This window comes from Calidris pugnax, unplaced genomic scaffold, assembly GCF_001431845.1.
Source record: "Calidris pugnax isolate Ruff unplaced genomic scaffold, ASM143184v1 scaffold153, whole genome shotgun sequence".
Classification (NCBI taxonomy): domain Eukaryota; kingdom Metazoa; phylum Chordata; class Aves; order Charadriiformes; family Scolopacidae; genus Calidris; species Calidris pugnax.
Genome location: NW_015090999.1, coordinates 9,599,161 through 9,613,577, shown reverse-complemented (window position 1 = coordinate 9,613,577; position 14,417 = coordinate 9,599,161). Strand labels below are relative to the sequence as shown.

General features: G+C 35.0%; 1 protein-coding gene across 1 annotated transcript in view; it reads right to left on the bottom strand.

Annotated features, from left to right (window-relative positions):
• The window catches only part of LOC106895870 (E3 ubiquitin-protein ligase MYCBP2), a 150,439-nt gene that overhangs the window by 35,366 nt on the left and 100,656 nt on the right, over window positions 1-14,417 (bottom strand). Inside the window, exons 24-35 of the mRNA XM_014955519.1 lie at window positions 14,093-14,265; window positions 12,357-12,482; window positions 12,126-12,253; window positions 10,292-10,383; window positions 9,115-9,249; window positions 8,949-9,032; window positions 7,514-7,610; window positions 5,517-5,709; window positions 4,619-4,893; window positions 3,317-3,538; window positions 1,451-1,642; window positions 87-293 (exon numbers count right to left, since the gene is read on the bottom strand). Of these exons, the coding sequence (XP_014811005.1) occupies window positions 87-293; window positions 1,451-1,642; window positions 3,317-3,538; window positions 4,619-4,893; window positions 5,517-5,709; window positions 7,514-7,610; window positions 8,949-9,032; window positions 9,115-9,249; window positions 10,292-10,383; window positions 12,126-12,253; window positions 12,357-12,482; window positions 14,093-14,265 (1,924 nt within the window). The remainder of the gene's footprint in view (window positions 1-86; window positions 294-1,450; window positions 1,643-3,316; window positions 3,539-4,618; window positions 4,894-5,516; window positions 5,710-7,513; window positions 7,611-8,948; window positions 9,033-9,114; window positions 9,250-10,291; window positions 10,384-12,125; window positions 12,254-12,356; window positions 12,483-14,092; window positions 14,266-14,417) is intronic.

Below are 14,417 nucleotides of genomic sequence, written 5' to 3'. Positions count from 1 at the left end.
ATATTACAATATTACTTTGAAAAGCATATTATGAAAAACTCTGAGGTTGCTTTTGCTTAAATTATTTTCTCAAATGTAGTACTTACATCATCAACTAATACCTCCAACTCATACTCATGAATTCCTCCTCCACCGTAAACAGAAAATCCTACTACAACTACACCAGGTTTGTCAACAGAGAAACATATGGCATCAGGGGATCCATTCCCAGTATTCCAGCTTCTTCCCTGACTTGTTTTAGTGAATCGGTTTGGGGTGGATTTGACAGAATGGAGAGAGTTCAGCCCATCAACCTGTAGAAAGTCAAGTACAAGAACCAAAAAAAGTTAACTGCTAAATGTTAGACTACTTAAATAAAGCAAAGTTAAGTGAATTAAATTACCAGATTTTCAACTGGGTAAATTTTACAAGTCAACTGATAAAAACCAGAAAATGTCACTACTGGGGCTTCTATTCAATGTCGACTAAAAAAAAATAAAATAATCTCTGGTAACTTGAAATTAACTAGGAATAATTAGGAAATTGATTCGTATTTTTTTCAAGTATTTAAACATGTATTTTATAGGACAAATTAGCATAAAATATAGCTTAACTGTGCTCTAAGAAGAGCTAGGTATTTCTGCCTTAAGGTGAAGATTAAGAGAGGACAGATATAGATCTTATGTAATAATAAAAGCATCTTTAATCAAGATGTTATCAAAAGCTGTGCTCTTTCTGTGAAAATAGGTCTGCTGATAGCACAGAGCCAGTGACATCCCTTTAATAAAATCACATAAATTTCCATCATTTAACAGCACTATAGCCTCATTAAAGGGGACTTCTGTGCATGATTATGAACCTTTGGATTTTAAAGAAGTTGAACTCAGTACCACTCTCAATTTTGAATACAAAGCAAATAAACTGGAAGTCTAATGGTATACACAAATATAACACATATCTTCCTTTTTATATTCAATATTATATAATATGTGTATAAGGAGTACCTTACATCTGAAGGAAGACACAATGCATAAACAAAAACACATGATGAATTCTGACCCACAATCAAAAGCAGACAGGATTAGAATACGCGAGGCAGCCATGATACCGTAAGAGGCAGAGATACTCGGGTGTGTGGCACTGTCTCCAGTAAGCACCAAACAAATATATTTTGACTGTACACATGCAGAGACATGCATGCAAAAAGACACACTCAAAAGAAAATTACCATTTTGTAAATAATTTGCAGTACTTTTCAGCCATAATGAAGTAGCTAATTATCAAACAATACTTCCTTAATACAGTGAATACGGGCTTTTAAATTTATGTTAAACATCTGAAAGTTGAGAACTGAGAATTCCAGCACCTGTGAAAGATCTGCACATCTGTATAATTCCTACCACAGCCTGTATCACATTCATAATATACTTGTCCTGAAAGATGTCTGGCAATTATTTCATGGAAGCTTTACCTCAGATCCTAATGCCGATGCTGTAAGCTCGCTCACAATACTAGCAAGCAACCCACAGGTATTAGACACCAGGTGGGAAGAGAAAAGTTCATTTTCTCTTCTAAGGCTGTTCCGTACTGGTAAAACCACAATGACCAACATCTTTTCCAGCACTTCCCGAAAGCTTGTCATCCCTGAAACATTTTCTTCACTCTGCATTATGAAGAGAAATGGGAAAAATGACACTGTTCTTATTTAAAATAAAACCACATTGATTTTCACACAATATAAGCATTAGGCAATTGAAAAATCCATGACTTGTTAAAAATAAGAAACGTCTAGAGGGTAAAAAAGAATAATGAAAAATTCTCAAAACTATCATAGCATGCATTCCTTTATCAAAAAATTTATTAATATTCTAATTTCCAGAATGAGGTGGTGTGGACTTTGCTTATTTTATTGGAAAGATATATAGGTGTCCTTCGCAGGAGAGAGCATTTCTTACAGCCCTCCTTGCCATACTACGTATGGTTAGAATAGAACAGAAACACAGCTACTTGTGGAACTCTTCATATCATTGTCTTCCCCCTTGCTTAAAAAGAAACTCAGAAGCTTTTTGGCTTTGGTGTTAGCAAAGAGAATCTTCTGTGCAAACAGGTAAGGTAAAATCAGTGGTGGGATGCTTATGCAAGGAGTTGTTACTTTACTGAATGAAGACTTGAAACAAACCTAAGCTTAGGCATCTACTGTGTCTTCTACTTAGCAGTGACATTCACTGTTTTCCAAAACAGTTATTCATACTGGAAGTCATTCCTGATAAGGAAAAGTAAAATCAGCTCCCCTGACTAAATCAAAAGTTTGTCTTTCTCACCATTCTGGCTCCCAAAAATACCACAGTAGTGAACAAACAGGGAAGACAATGTTGTCAAGCAAACCTGCACAGAACTCTATCTTCCTTTAGCGGTTAAGAGGAAATTGTACCCAAAAGGGAAATATTATCTTTGTATTTAATAGCTTTTGGTGATTTTTGTTTCATTAACTTGTGCAGGTGCTCTCTAAGTCTGTGAAAGCTTCTAGCATAATAATGACCTACATAAATGTTTCGTGGCTTAACTGTGTATTTTATGAAGAACATGCAATCTTTTGAACTTACCTTTCACTAAGGTCTCTGGTTGCTCAAAACTTTCAGTATTGGAAGACTCAACAGTTATCCTTTATTTATCTTTCATTCAACATTCATAATTTCATAACATCTTACCCCTCTTGTCTTCTAAAGTGAAGTATACTACTTAGTAGTCCCATATCTTTGACTATCATCTTTACCCTTTTCATTCCTGTAAAGCTACTCTGGAATAACAGAACTGCAAAAATACAGCATTTGAGAGCCCTTGATTAGGAAATCGTTCAATAACCTTTGGTAAAACTATATGAACTGGGCTACCCTTGTCCACCTGGTGCTGAGTCCTTTAGTCAGCAAGCAGTTTAGAGACATGACTATCTATTAGCGAAGCTGTGTTGACTCTTCCTCAAAAAACTGAATCTCTCCACATGTTCATTCTTGTGATCACATGAAAAGCTGAAAAACTGTTGCAGAAAACACCATGCAGCAGAAGAAAACTCTAAACTATATTTCTGCTTTTCTAATGTTCCAAAATAAATAAGAATAGTTTTTGCTCAGACATTCTCCAAAGAAAAAATAATTGGAATATTTCAGACTGAACGATGATGAAAATTGGATAAAATGATAGGTTTCTGAAACAAGCATTTTAGAAAGAAAACACTCAGGCATATTCAGCTACATCCTTATAAAGCTAAAACTTCAACTTACATGAACGGTTTTTGTTACAAAGTAAAGCAGGTTGTTAAATTTTTGGAATATATCCTAACCTGGCTAAGTTTTTCCATGTGTGCAACCAAAAGAGGAAAACGATGGGCCAGAGCAGAGTCATTCTCAGTGCTGACTTGTTTGACCATGGACCGCAGCAACGCCTCTCCATCATAAGCAATGGGAAAGATAGAGGTCAGCTTTACTGAAGTGTGGCAGAGAGCAGACATCACAGCAGCAAGAAGCCGGCTACTGGAGGTTTTGAAGTTTGCTTCCTGGATGTCCTAAAAACATAAGAAGAAATTAACAGAACGGCACCACTGCATTCAAAGTAGGTGAAGGAGAAACTACTTTTGAAAGGAACTTTCCAGTTTTACAGTGATTATAAAAATAAAGAAAGGATATCATATACTGTTAGCTTTCCTGTGAATTTTACATTATCTTCTCTCTTGAGCTTCCATTTAGATCTTTCAAATTGGAGTAATTAAAATTCATCGGTTGACATATTTGAAAATAATAAACCCATTTAAAAGTACTTTTGAAATAATAGCACCCTTTGAAGACAAAGTACTTATAATTAATCAAACAATTCAATGAGAATAATATATTAAAGAACTATTATCATTCCTTGAATTTTTATATGCTAAATGAATTTTCATGCAAAGAAGCAAATTGTTTACATTTCACTGCAATCAATGCAAGCAAGCAACTACAGTGTTTAATGTGGGATGCTCGTTCACAATAAGTAAGATACTTAGAAGAAAGCTCTTGATTAATAGAACAACGCTGCCAGTCTCTCATGTACTTTGCTGGTTCAGAGCACTGTTGTAACATTTAATAATGAGAAATTACTCAAGTATTAGTGATGAGTATAAAAAATGCCACATGTATGCTCCCTAAGCAAAGCGCAGCAAGAGTAATCACATATAAGGCATGGCTTCAACGCTGGAAAAGCAGGTGCTGACAGTTACCAGCACCACAAATTTTCTTCACTGTCACAGAGAGATTCTTACTGGTAAGGGAGACAGAAGTTCCTAGGATCTTGTTGAACTTAGACATTTTTTTTTAAAACAAAAACAAACAAAAAAAACTCCTAACAACCAAAACGCAATTAGTAAAAAACCAAAAGGAAGTTCCTAGGATCTTGTTGAACTTAGACACATTTTTTTTAAAAACAAAAACAAACAAAAAAACCTCCTAACAACCAAAACCCAATTAGTAAAAAACCAAATCCACAGCAGAATTCAAGTTGCAAACCAGAATAAACACAAAAAAGGTTTAGAGGTTTTTAAATACTGCTTGGCTTCTCTTTGAGCAAAAGGGCAAGCTAAGTTGTAATATTTACTCATGCCATTTTAATGTACCTGGTCCAAACAATTCAACAAGTCACAGAGACAAGCCCACTGGAGAGCCGGTGTTGGATAAAATGAATGAAAGCAAGCTGTGAAAGTATTATGGCATTCCTGAAGAACAGCTTCTAGAAGACTGAGAGGCTGACTGAGGTATCCTTGTGGATCGTTGTCCAACTTCACCATGCAATGATCAACTCCTTCCGATAAAATTTTTCTCAGCAAGGTCCTAGTTTTCCCAATGCAATCCGCTAGTTTGCTGGTTTCTTCTACAACTGCCTTCGCTGTAGCTACAAGGTTACAAAAAGAGGTGCATTAAATGTACAATAAATGAGACATTTTCATATTAAAATAGACATTTTACATACAAATAAAACAACTAGAATTTAGCAACATTGATGAATCTACATTCATAGAAATAATTTCAAAAGGAAAACACGGAAGTCTGTTAAATTACACTGAAGAAACCTAAACACCAGAAACTTCCAATTTTCTGTGCTTTCGTAATATATGCTGCCTTTTAAATATGAGCATTGTTAAACTACAGGCATGAAAAACAGATACTTGTCTTTCAAATTTAAATTGTGCTCAGCACCAAAGCAGCTACTAGGTACAGAATGGGGAAAAAAGAAGATACAAATAGTCCAAAAGAACTAAACTGTAAAGCCAAACAAGAAATTAACTTTAAAATACACACAAGTTACAGTGTAAACATGCAGTGCTGGACATTAGGTTATGCAAATAACTGCAAATACTGTATTTCTGACAAGGAGTTTCTTAATCGCTCCAATAAAATCATACATATAAGCAATTTCATCTTACAGCATACCCTATATGAATATTTAGATCAAATTTTGAATGTCTTGTAGATTACTTACCAATAAAAATAAAGCAAATGAATTAAGAAGAATACCTGATATTGGATATATTTCACAGGTGTAGACCCTCAGCAACCTCAGGCAGCAAGTGCCCACAAAACGCAACCTTTCTAAATCCAGAAGAGTAGCAGTGTACTGGAATCCTTTAAGGCCACGAAGTTCTTCAACTCCCAGTACCAGTGTTGTCCAGCTCCAGTGAAGAATGCTCAATAAAGATTCAAAGCATTCCTATTGCAGGGTATGAAGGAGACAGAAAATACGATTTTGTGTTAAAAACAAAAAGTGAACTTTTAGCAGTGTAAAATGAAAAGGCAAATAGCACCTATATCCATGGTTATTGTGAAAACATATTTATGTCTATACACATCTACCACAGGACACACAAATCCTATTTGCATGAGAATTAAAAAGAGCACTGAGAATGTAGGAAACATTTCACTGTAACACCATGCTAAAAGCAATTTATAATGTGTTTGGAAGTCTCTCAGTAATTTAAGAACTCACAACTGTTTGTGTTCACCTGTAACACAGGTTCTTCAGTAAATTTTATTTTGTCTGCATACAAATTGTGTAATACCTACTTTTAACATAATATATTCTTGCAATAACCTTAAAGACTTATCAGGGCTGTCTCTGCTTTGTTTTTAAACAGTTATGATCTGCAGATGTATGGGAACAATATCACATTCACACTTTCTGTTGAAAGGTGAATAGAAGCACGTCATAGTCCACAACAAAGTTGAGGATTTAAAAAGATTTCCTTGTCTAAAAATTTGTCTCTACTGTTATTAAATATGGTTGACAGTTTCATAAAGTTGTACCTCAGAAGGCAAACTACAAATATTTAGTATTGAATACCATCAAGCTGCAACAATCAAGCTGATTAATGCTGCTTAATGCTCCAGAAAGCAAATACTCTCCTCTTAACCTAATTCACATCTCTAGTGAGGGAGAGCAGCAGTAAGAGAACGTCGAGGGAGGATACAATGTGAGGTATTAAAGGCCATAGGAGTTCAAAGCTTAATGCAAATATTTTTAAGCAACACATATTAAGAGTAGCTATTAATATATCAATAATGTGATTACTAAAAACGCAAATTGTGTAGACAATACATTCCTAGAAGAAGCCTGAAGAGGAGATTAACCTGATCATTAGAGAATACTGGAGAAATGGAGAATACCTAAATGAAAGGAAGCAAGCTGCTTGAGACTGTAAGTGTCCCCATGGATGCAATAACTTTAATGTAACTATCAGTTGAGAATACTGATAGTAATACAGTATAAAATATAAACCGGAATGGAACTGAAAATAAACTAATCATTGCTTGTAACAGATGGGGAGGGACTGTACTTCAAAAACATGAAGACTGAATTATAGGCTTATCCTGCATGATAAGATTGCATTTCAATTTAATGCAGTATTCCTCAAAATTTGACTAAGCTCATTGTATGTCAAGAATTGCAGACTACCTTCTATTAATAGTTGCAGTTCTCTGAGCCTATTAATATTCCTTACCTCAGCTTATCAAAGTTCAATTAAATGCTATCTGATTGTCACTGTATACTGGAATGTATCCAAGAGGAAGATGAATGTCACCAGTGACTAATTAATCACAGTAATTTAAAAGCAACTGAAAACAGCATATAGTAAAGCTCCCTCAAAAATCTAAAAATCCTGCTAATATAAATTTCTCAGTATGGAGTAAGGCTTGTATATTGAATACAGCTAGTATGAACTCAACCCCATACCCCCTCCAAAAAAACCCCAAGATTAAGTAGGTCAACCTTGTAAAAAGTATATTTCTAGGCTCTCTTGCTCAGGTTAATATCAAGCTTAGCTTATATTTAAGCTTCCATCTGAAATCTTCAGAAAAAGTAAAAAAATACAATGTTCTATGGATCAATGTACCTAACTTCTGCTTGATAAAGTAGACAGAAAAAAAATCCTTAGTTCTTTCCACATGTATGTCTTTCAGTTTCGTAAGTATGAATGAACTTGCAGAAAACACAGAAGATTCCTGGTAATACTCACCACTGAGACAGTTCTGGCAAAAGATCTCTTTAAAATATGTACAGGTTCACTGGTTTGCTGCTTTCCTTTGGATGCACTGCCATCACTTGTTGGCAACCTGGAAGAACAATATAAGAACTGACATGAAAACTACACTTTTTACTTTTAGCAGTTTTTACTGTTTGTACTGTTCAAGTCGAACAGAAGTGGAAGAAAAGTGGAGGGCAATTATGTAAATAATGTTCAATTTCAGCACAACTTCCTCCAGTTCCTAATCCTGCTAAACCAGTAATCAAGTATCTTGAATTCTGTTCAACTGGCAAGATTTGACAATCAATAATAAAGTTGAGATTTAATGACATATGAGATTATTACAAGTATTTGCTATATTTGTTCAGATTACATTTATAAGACTAGAAATGTCTTAAAGAACACTAGTTTTGTGGAGGTAAAATATATGTGGAGGTAAAAAAAACAGGCAGCACCTGTTACTGCAGCACCTTTCATTTTGTGCTACTCATGGCTCTTCAGCCATATCCTTCCTTCAGAAGCCCCAAGGCTTGTTTGTCTTTGGCAACAGCCATGCCCCCATAGAAACCACCCAAACAATTAATAGGATATGCCAGGACTTTATGTGCATTGCTCAAAAAGAAAACTTTCTCTGGAGAGATAGGGGTCTATGGACAGAAAGCTTTCCAGCAAAAGTGAGCTGTTCTGGTAAGGGAACCTGAAAAAGACATGCTTAGAAAGGACATTGCAAGGGAAGTGGTATGAAGAAATTCCCAGTTTCAGAATCACAGAATCTTCTAGGTTGGAAGGGACCTTAAAGATCATCTTGTCCAACCATCAACCTAACTTTGACAAAAATAGACATCTGCACAACAAACAAAAAGCAACACCAAATCAACGTGGGGGCAAGGGGAAAAAGATATAAATATACATAAAATATAAAAATTATGTCTTGTATGTATCCGAGGAAATCTGCAAAATCTATTTGCAATACAGTGAAAGAGTTCTTTCTTGTTAAAACATGGTTACATAACATTTATCATGGGAATAACAAATTTATGGTAACTTACTGTAAAGCACAACTTGTTATTTGTTTGTTTTCATTAAAATAATCCGTTTGATACTATACTGCTCCTAAACTGAGGCCTAATAAATAGAATACTTCCCAACTAGCAAAAAACTGAAGGACGTTAGGTGAAATCATGAGGCTCCATAAAACTAAATTAAATTCTCAGATGAATGACTGTGAGAAAAATTGCAAAGAAATAAATGTTGGTATAACGGATTTATTACTTACCAAAGACACTAAGTTTTAGGGAAAACTTTCAGATACTGATTTCCTTAGCTTGATACAACAATAATTTCATGGAACATATTCTTACTTTAACAGGGCTTCTGTTTAAAAAACATGTAAATAAATGGCTATAAATAGAGGTCGAAGTATTACCTGTATAGTAACTGTGGGATCTGACCTGCATTAACATCTGTACCATTATTTGATTTCTTGGAGCTTTTAAACTGAAATACAACCCTGAAAGAGAAATAATCCAATTACTAATCAAGTAATATTAGACTTCTTCTTTTGCACTAAAAGATATAGACAAAAAACGTACCCATCATCTGTAGTAATGGAGGCCTGTCCATGAGATCCACAATCACTGCTAGGTCCTGACACTCTTGCCCAGGCAACATACCACCAGCCAGCTTGTAGAAGTACTGGTTCATCAAACATCATTGCGTACTTTTCTCTGAGAGAAGTAAAATATTTAAAAGGAGATATGTGAATTAGTTTTTAGATTATTCTTTTAACAAATTACACCCTGCTTATAAAAGAAAATTGAAAATTAATGGAATTAAGTTATTAAACTCAAGTATCTATTTGTAGTCAAACTTTTAAAATATTTCATTGAAAAATATTGTCATAATTAAAAAAATATTAATTCAGAAGGACCTACAAAAGCCTAAGTCTATCCTGAACTTGCATTTTGAAACAATCAGATATCAAACGCCAAATAGAGTAAGCAGAGATTAAGTTAAATTAACACACACAAACCCAATTACACTTCATATATAATTACTGCAAGTAAAGTATTGAAGTATTCATTATGTTCTTTCAATTAAATTTCAGGGGTTTTTTGTAAATGACAAGAGCCTATTCATACATTCTTAGAAATTACACATGAATGTTTAAGAAATATATATTTAGGGGTATTGATATCTAAGAATTAAACCTACAAAAAGCCGTCATGGATTACCTGAATGTTGAATTTTTTCATAACAGGGAACAACAAAGCAGTTAAAACATGGTTAACCCTATCAATATGCACAAAATCTTTCAAGCAATAACTTCTTGTATTCTAATGAGCTGTACAACGGATGAGTACAATAACCCCTCTTTTGATTATGATGATTTCTTATTGCAGTAAGTTTAATGCTGGAGTTGTTCAATGCAAATGCCCATTTGGGCTTGACAGCATCCCTTTGATAGAAGTATTCAAAAGAGCTGCTGCAACACAGGAATATGGGATTTGACTTTGATTTATACAAGAGCAAGCGTAAGATGATTTTTCATTCTTTTAATTTAGTACCATAATGGCTTGGTGAGGTATTTGGTGTTTTACCACTTTACCCAACACACTTTGTTTAAGTGTAAGTTTTACATCACTTGTTACAAACTTCTAACGATGTAGATAATCTCTGTTGGCATTTAAAGTGATTTTTAAATGTGTATGAATAAAGTAAAAACAAAGACCAAGAAGTAGGCAGAAGTAAGCAAGGAAAATATCTTACCTAGCAGCACAATCATACGCTAAGACATCTGTTTCAGCAAGAAGGTCTCCATCAGTCTCATGGTCTCCTCCATCTGGACCCAATTCAAACAACTGGTGGAATAAGAAAAAAGGTAAAAATACAACTGAGGTGTTAAAAACCTCATATTACCACTTCTTCATGCCTGGCATTCTGGAAACTATCCACTACTATTCTTTTCCCTTCCCAAAAGTAATTACGAGTTACTATCACTGACAGGCAAATTCCCACCTGGAAGTCAGGATCTGGTAATATCATTAATTGTTAAGAAATAGCAATTGACACTGATCTCCCAGCTTTACGGCCAGATATATTTTAAAGTGGAGAAACTCCCTAAATCCTGCAGGCAAATCAGATACAGAGCATCTAAAAGAGGCAAAGTTGGGCGAAAGCGCAGGCTTTCCATCATAGGTTGAAATCCACAGAAGATACACTCAGCTCCTCTGGAAAGGGACACCTTGACTGTTTTAGCAGAGCTAGTCAATACTGTCCTAAACAGTTGGTGACTAGGACAAAAGATGGTATCTTTTTCAAAAGAACTTGGGTCAAAAATCATTTCTACAGCTTGATGAGTTTGGAAGAGGACCACAATACATGTCTATGACTGCTCTTGCAAATACCTAGTTAATACACAGTTTATCTGTGGTAGGACTGGCAAATCTTATCTTGGCTATAAGCTAATTCTAGACAACCAGAAACAAATTGGAAAAATAATACTAAAGTACTTTCATATGGTTACTACCTTTTAATATTTAAATGTTAGCCATGTTGGTTTTTTTGGCGTGATTTTATTTTTTTAAGTTTCTTAGCTTTCCTTAATCATTTGCAATTCTCAGTCATTGTGTTAAACTAGAATAAAGCACAACTACTTATTTTGGATCTCCTGTCCAAATTATGCACATTTTACTGCCTCCATTTCCCTGAAACACCCCTTAATACCTAGTAATCTGAAAAAAAGTAAAAGAAAACTCGATAACTCACTAAATGACAAATTACAACAATAATATATTCTGAATGTATACATGTAATATAAACCTCAGACAGATACTAGATCCTGCCTTTACAAAGTCTTTCTGGGAGTTTCTGAAATCCTTATTAAATGCAGGAACAGGAGCTACTTATCAGAGACCAGAGCTCTGTTATCACACTGGGTGTTTATGGGAGCTTTTCTATCCAAAGCCAGTTCGTTTATTTATTTAATTTTCTCCAGCCCTAATCACCCTCACGTTTGGCACAAAGCAGAGTGAAGTATGCTTGGTGCCATTCCCTTTCAGTTGAAGAATCCCAGCTGAGAAGCTGTCCAGAGAGTCTGTCTGAGAAAGAAGAGGCAGGGACCATGGGAAGCAACGGCCCAGCTGGTACCTAAGGAATTCCAGCTACTGATAAGCACTCTCCGTTTTTAAGAAACAGCTCCTCATGTATCCTGACACAGGATGTGACTCTAAGTTCAAAAAGACCAATTTATTGCAGGTGGACCTCTGAGCTTTGTGTAAATAGATCACAGAACCATTTGACCCACTACCATATTTGCTCAAGACACCAGTAAGACGGCATAGTGTTTAGTGAAGGTAAGAATGGGCCAATTGTTGACCATTAAGAATAGTAATTCTCAGATCTCTACTCCACCCACGTTACCTGCATAAGGGTCATTACTTCATAGTGAGAAGCCTTCTTCTAGTTCTATTACTAATGCTTTTACCACTCATCCATCAAGAACTAAAATTAATCATGGTTTTAGGTGGCATTTCTCCAGTTCTGATTTTAGTTCTAGTTTACAGTTCTAATATTGTTTAAAACAAAACCAAACAAACCTTACCTTTATTTTAGCAGTGTATTCACCCCTACCTCCAAAAAGACCGAGACCACCTAACAAAATATCTGTATCGGCACAGAAACGGATAGCTTCTACTGAGTGGGCTGAATAACCCCAGCCTCCTCCATGACCTACAGAAAAAAACCAAAACAATAAAAATACAGTTAATCTATTTTAGTCTTTCATTCCATAAGCCTGATTAGCTTGCGCTATAAAATTTTACTGTGTACATACTTTCAAATCTGTTAACAATGCTATAGTCTTCTTTAGAATAAACTTTCATTACTGCTTGGGTCTCCTCTTCTGTATTTGCTACACCCATTTTTAAGTCCTGCATAGCAGCCAAAGTATCAAGACAACCTAAAAGAAAGCAAAACCAAAAAACAACTCAAAATTTCTTACTGCTGCTTATAATCAGTTAAATGGAAATAAATACCAGTTAAAAAGATCAAAGCAACCTAACTGTTTTGACCCTAAACCACACATACACTACCAAATATCATTATAGTTTTGATTTGGTCAGGGGACACTGCTGTAGAATCTCAGGGTTCACTACTGAAGATCCATTTAATTTAATTTATTTAATTTCCATAATGACCAAGAAATGTGATTAAATTGGCTTTGCAACTTTTCCAATGGTAAATAAATTGCCAGCAACATTTTTTTTTTCCTTTTTACATTTCACATATTATCAAAAAATAGTTGAAGTAGCAGTGAATTATGGACAGATTTGAGAGCCTTCAAAAAAGGCATTTTGTTTCATGTACTTGAGTACCTAACATGCCTTACGCTGACTCAGACACAGAAAAAGTACTGTTCAAGTTAAAATTTCTCTAACACACATTGAAGGGAGCAGGACAATGGACTGAACACTCCTCACAATCAGTGAGCAATGAGCCAAAATAACTTCCAAAGCTGTGCCCTGAAGCATTGCGTACGTTGCATGTGGCCAGTTTATACATAAACACAGTGGGATTATTTTTTGGTTTGGTAGGCTTTTTAGACTACAAAATAAAATCATATCACTTTTAGCATCCCTCTATACAAAACTGCAAAGAGCTGAATCCTTATATTAGATATAGCATTTACTCTAAAATAAAAATAGCTTATTTAAGAGCACATTTTTTCCCCCCCCTGCCTTTTGGAGACTCCAGGTTAACTTAACAGTGCTAACTTTACTCTGCAAACTGTCCAAAAAGACCACCTAGGAAAGTCTTTACTTTATTATGCTGACCTCTAGTAGCAAGTTCCAGTACTTGAGTACCTAACATGCCTTACTCTGACTCAGACACAGAAAAAGTACTGTTCAAGTTAAAATTTCTCTAACACACATTGAAGGGAGCAGGACAATGGACTGAACACTCCTCACAATCAGTGAGCAATGAGCCAAAATAACTTCCAAAGCTGTGCCCTGAAGCATTGCATATGTTGCATATGGCCAGTTTATACATAAACACAGTGGGATTATTTTTTGGTTTGGTAGGCTTTTTACACTACAAAATAAAATCCTATCACTTTTAGCATCCCTCTATACAAAACTGCAAAGAGTTGAATTCTGATTTTAGACATTGCATTTACTCTAAAATAAAAATAGCATATTTAAGAGCACTTTTTTTTCCCCCGTCTTTTGGAGACTTCAGGTTAACTTGACACTACTAACTTTATTCTGCAAACTGTCCAAAAAGATCACCTAGAAAAGTCTTTTACTTTATTACGCTGACCTCTAGTAGCAGGTTCCTTCAGAACTCTAAAATCCTCTAGCATCATTAAGACAGCAGAAGGTAACTATTTTGATTAAAATTAATGCATATCAGGCAGACCATAAGTGTTAATTAAGAGTAACAGCAAAAGACTACAAAGTAAAATTTTAACTCAAAGTCAGAAAGCTGTTAGATTACAATTCATTTATGCATTAAGTAATGTTTCTTTATTTCATATAAGCTCCTGACTCATCAACTATAAATGTATACCTAGAATGTGCAAAGCTGCATGAGATCTGGTGGTCAGAGCTTTGGAACCTGTTGGTAAAGCAAGTTCTGGACTCAAAATACTACACCGGGATTGCATGTCTGGAGCTGAGGGAAGTCTGGAATCAGCAACTACTGCATTGTAACTCCACAGTTCCCTGGCATTTGGTCGAAACCTAGAGCAAGACAAAACAGAGTAAAAAAAAATAATATATATAAACCTTTCACCTACTAAAAAATACAAAAATCTAACTGATAACTAAATTTTATAAGCTATTTTATGAAAAATGTAGATCTACTAGTACAAACTCTTAAAACTGAACATCAT